Source organism: Arachis ipaensis, chromosome B05, assembly GCF_000816755.2.
Source record: "Arachis ipaensis cultivar K30076 chromosome B05, Araip1.1, whole genome shotgun sequence".
In the NCBI taxonomy this organism is placed as follows: domain Eukaryota; kingdom Viridiplantae; phylum Streptophyta; class Magnoliopsida; order Fabales; family Fabaceae; genus Arachis; species Arachis ipaensis.
The window spans coordinates 116689588-116693206 of record NC_029789.2 but is presented as its reverse complement, the minus strand read 5'-3'; the positions used below and the strand labels follow the sequence as shown (position 1 = coordinate 116693206).

The window sequence follows — 3619 nt, the reverse complement described above, 5'->3', positions numbered from 1 at the left end:
GTACAAGGAAGTGTACTAAAAAAAAGTAGTACAAATATCATTTATATTTTTATATAGAATAAAGTATACCTTTTGTCCTTAATGTTTGTAATATTTTTTAAAATTATCCCTAACGTTTAATTTCATTCAATTTTGTCCCTAACATTTTCGATTCATTCAATTCTATCCCTCACATTTTCAATTTCTAACAAAACTATCCTTGAAACTTTTCAATTTTGTCCCTAAAATTTTATATGAAATTAACGTTCAACGATAATTTTGATACAAATCGAAAACGTTAAAAACAAAATTTTAATAAAACTAAACATTAAGGATATTTAAAACAAATCACAAACGTTAGAAACAAAAAAAACATAATTTATCTTTTTAGATATTATTATTCAATTTGAACATTTTTATTACCACGTGTCACTATATCTTTTTTTCTAATATTTTTGTTTTCATTCTTGCTAATATGGTTTAATTTGATGAATCGGTCTCAACATTCCTCGTACTTTTTCATATTATAAAAGCATTCATGTCTTTAAAAGATCCAAAGATACTTTTTTCACCTTAGAATTGTTCTCATATGCTGTTGTATTTGGGCGGAATGTGATATTCTATTTGTCTCCACTATTAAGATATAATATAAATGAGAAATGCTAGATTAAGGGAGTTACTTATTTTATATTCTCTCTCTTTCCTCTAAAAACTGAATAAAGGACAATATATAAAGGATACCTAGTTGCATTGTATATAAATTATGTGAACGGCCAAGATTTTGAAAGTTTTTTTTTTTGGACTTGAATTTCTTCTTTTTTTCGTTTCTGTAAAAGTGAGGGCCTAAGACCAAGAACAAAAAAGAAACTAAGATAAACGGGGAAAGTGAATCCCACTTCTATCAGCAAAGAAGGCTAAAGAGATCGATGTAGGAGAGTGTTCCCATTCCACGCGGTTACTATTCTGATTCAACATTAAGTAAGCTAACCCATCTGCCACCTGGTTTACCTCTCTATAAGCATGTCTGATTACCACTTGTCAATTTTATGCAAAGAGCGACACAATCTTTCTTATTGGATGAGTGAGACTGGGATGGAACTTCGGGGGATTTCTAACTAACTCAATGGCCCCTTGCGAGTCACTCTTAATGATAAGCTTGGGGATTCTCTTCCTCTTAGCTATCTGGAGTCCCATAAGAATAGCTTCCACCTCTGCCTGAATCGCTTTGACAGTTCTCAACTTGCACCCATATCCCAAGATCCAACCACCCACACTATCTCTAAACACCCCTGCAAAACTAGCAGGTCCAAAGTTACCTTGCGAGGTTCCATCAATATTAAGCTTGACCCACTGATCAAGAGGAGGTTGCCAAACCAGTGAAATGTTAACTCGTTGCAGATTCCCATCCTCCCCTCTTGTAGTTTCCCTTACTTCTCTAGCTAACCTTTTGATTTTCATCTCTTTGGTCCTCAAAGGATAACTCTTGTTCTAGTGAATGAATTCATTCCTGAATTTTCAGATCGACCAAGTAGCAATCGTAAACAGACCTTCGAATCTATTTCACTATCATTACCAAAATCCAGACTGAAATTAGCTAGAATCCAATCTTGCAGTCCGAGATTGAAGAATTCTCCCACCCTTTGAGGATTTAGCAGCAAGGTCCATACAACAGAAGCTCCAGGGCAGTCTCTAATGACATGGATAGGGGTATCAATGTCCGGGTCACAATACAGGCAATTCTGGTTATTACCTCATCTCCACTTTGCAGTCTTGGCCGCTGTTAGAATTCCTCCATGAGTTAATTGCCAGACAAAAATTTTTGCTCTTTGGAGACCCTTCCATTCCCAGATACTCTGCCATATCTTGTTATGGCTTTGAGTCTAGTTCATGAGAATCCTGTAGGTATGTTTTATCATAAAGATCTCTTTTGGATTTGGCCTCCAAATCAATATATCGTTTCCTTAATTTTTTGATGGGGGAAGAGTGTTCAAAATTTTCGAAAGATAAAGATTTGGAAGAAGATGATCCAATTCATAGAATTTCTAACTTTCATCTCTATTCACATAGGCATTCATTTTTTGGTTTGCCTCCTCACACGACAAAATAGGAGAGGCTACATTCGCAAGGATAATTCTATAATCCATCCACTGGTCCTTCCAAAAAAGATACTCTCCCCATCACCTATCAAGTGACCTATATTTGTTGTTACCATATTCCATATCTCAGCCAGACTTCTCCAAAGGATAGAGTCTCCACCCTTAGCAATAATGGTATGTTACAAATTATGATGTCTATCGTATTTTCCTATTAAAACTTGAGCCCAGAATTGATTTTGTTAATTGATCAATTGCCATCCTCTTTTGACAAGGAATGCTTCACTAACTTTGTCTAGCTTTTTTATTTCCAACTTCCCTTCTCCTTTAGGTTTGGTAAGAATCTCCTATCTAATGAGATGGACTTCTTTGGAGGTGCTATCATGCCCCCAAATGAACACGCGTTGTGAATTCTCAATAGCCAGACAAGTACTCTTGGGGAGGCAATCGTGTTGCATAGGATAAATAGCCATAGCACCAATTACCGATTGAGCCAAGGTAATCCTCCCAACCATAGATAAACAATTAGTCTTCCAGCCCTGGAGCTTAGCTTTAATCTGATCAATAATATACCAAATCTATTATTTTTTCTTCCGGAGTTGTGGATAAAAGCACCAAGATATCTACCAATCTCTTTGACTTCTAAGTACCCACTTATGTGAGTGATGTTCTGTCTAGTCTCCGAAGGCACATTCCTTGAGAAAAAAAACATTGGTTTGTGCTTGGTTAATAAGATGGCCAGATTCTTCACAGAAATCTTTCAGGATACTCATAATGCTACGCATTTGATCTGACGTAGTCTCTGAGAAAAGGATTAAATCATCAGCAAACATAAGGTGAGACATATTTGGGGCCATTTCTACCTGCATTCATTGGTCTCCAGATTTTCTTTTCAACAGCTTCAGAGATGATGTACGACAATTTATCCATACAGATGACGAATATATAGGGGTACAAGGGAACCCCTTGTCTAATACCTCTAGAGGGAACACACTCATCCGTTTTTTGACCATTCCACAAAGTGGAGAAGCTGGTAGAAGTCACACAGTTCATGATGATGGTACACAACTCTGAGGGAATACCGAATTGGGTTAGGGAAAACTTTATGAAACTCCAAGCTAGTTTGTCATAAGCCTTAGTTAAATCAATTTTAATTGTCATAAAGCCCTTGCTACCTCTCATCTTTCTCATCATATGAACTATTTCTTAAATAATAATGATATTGTCATGAATATTTTTGCTAGGAACAAAGCTAGATTGATGGGGAGAAACTCTATTTTTGAGGAAAGGCTTTAATTTTTCCACCATGATCTTCGAAAAGCCTTTGTACAAAACATTGCATAACGTGATATGGGTCAAAATTGGGAAAGGAATTCTGGTTTATCCACCTTTGGAATGAGTACAAGCAGGGTCTTGTCAATAAACTTCACTTCCTCTGGGTTCCTCCAAATATTCAATATCACCTCTTTTACATCCCTATAAATGTCATTCCAATACATAAAATCTAGGAGTTCAGAGTGGCTTGAAACCGGCGGCTAAGTTGTTGA

The 3619-nt window shown here is 36.2% G+C and overlaps 1 protein-coding gene and 1 long non-coding RNA gene across 3 annotated transcripts in view; one reads left to right on the top strand and one right to left on the bottom strand.

Annotated features, from left to right (window-relative positions):
* Positions 1 to 1437, bottom strand: part of LOC107643879 (3-ketoacyl-CoA synthase 11-like) — a 4018-nt gene extending 2581 nt beyond the window's left edge. Inside the window, exon 1 of the mRNA XM_016347627.2 lies at positions 1068 to 1437. Coding sequence (XP_016203113.2) covers positions 1068 to 1437 — 370 coding nt within the window. The remainder of the gene's footprint in view (positions 1 to 1067) is intronic.
* LOC110272272 lies at positions 1532 to 3605 on the top strand. Of its 2 annotated transcripts, XR_002363415.1 has the most exons (3): positions 1532 to 1881; positions 2047 to 2249; positions 2404 to 3605. It is a non-coding gene; the product is annotated as an uncharacterized LOC110272272 (long non-coding RNA). The 2 variants fall into 2 exon arrangements; XR_002363414.1 differs by having other exon boundaries at positions 2047 to 3605.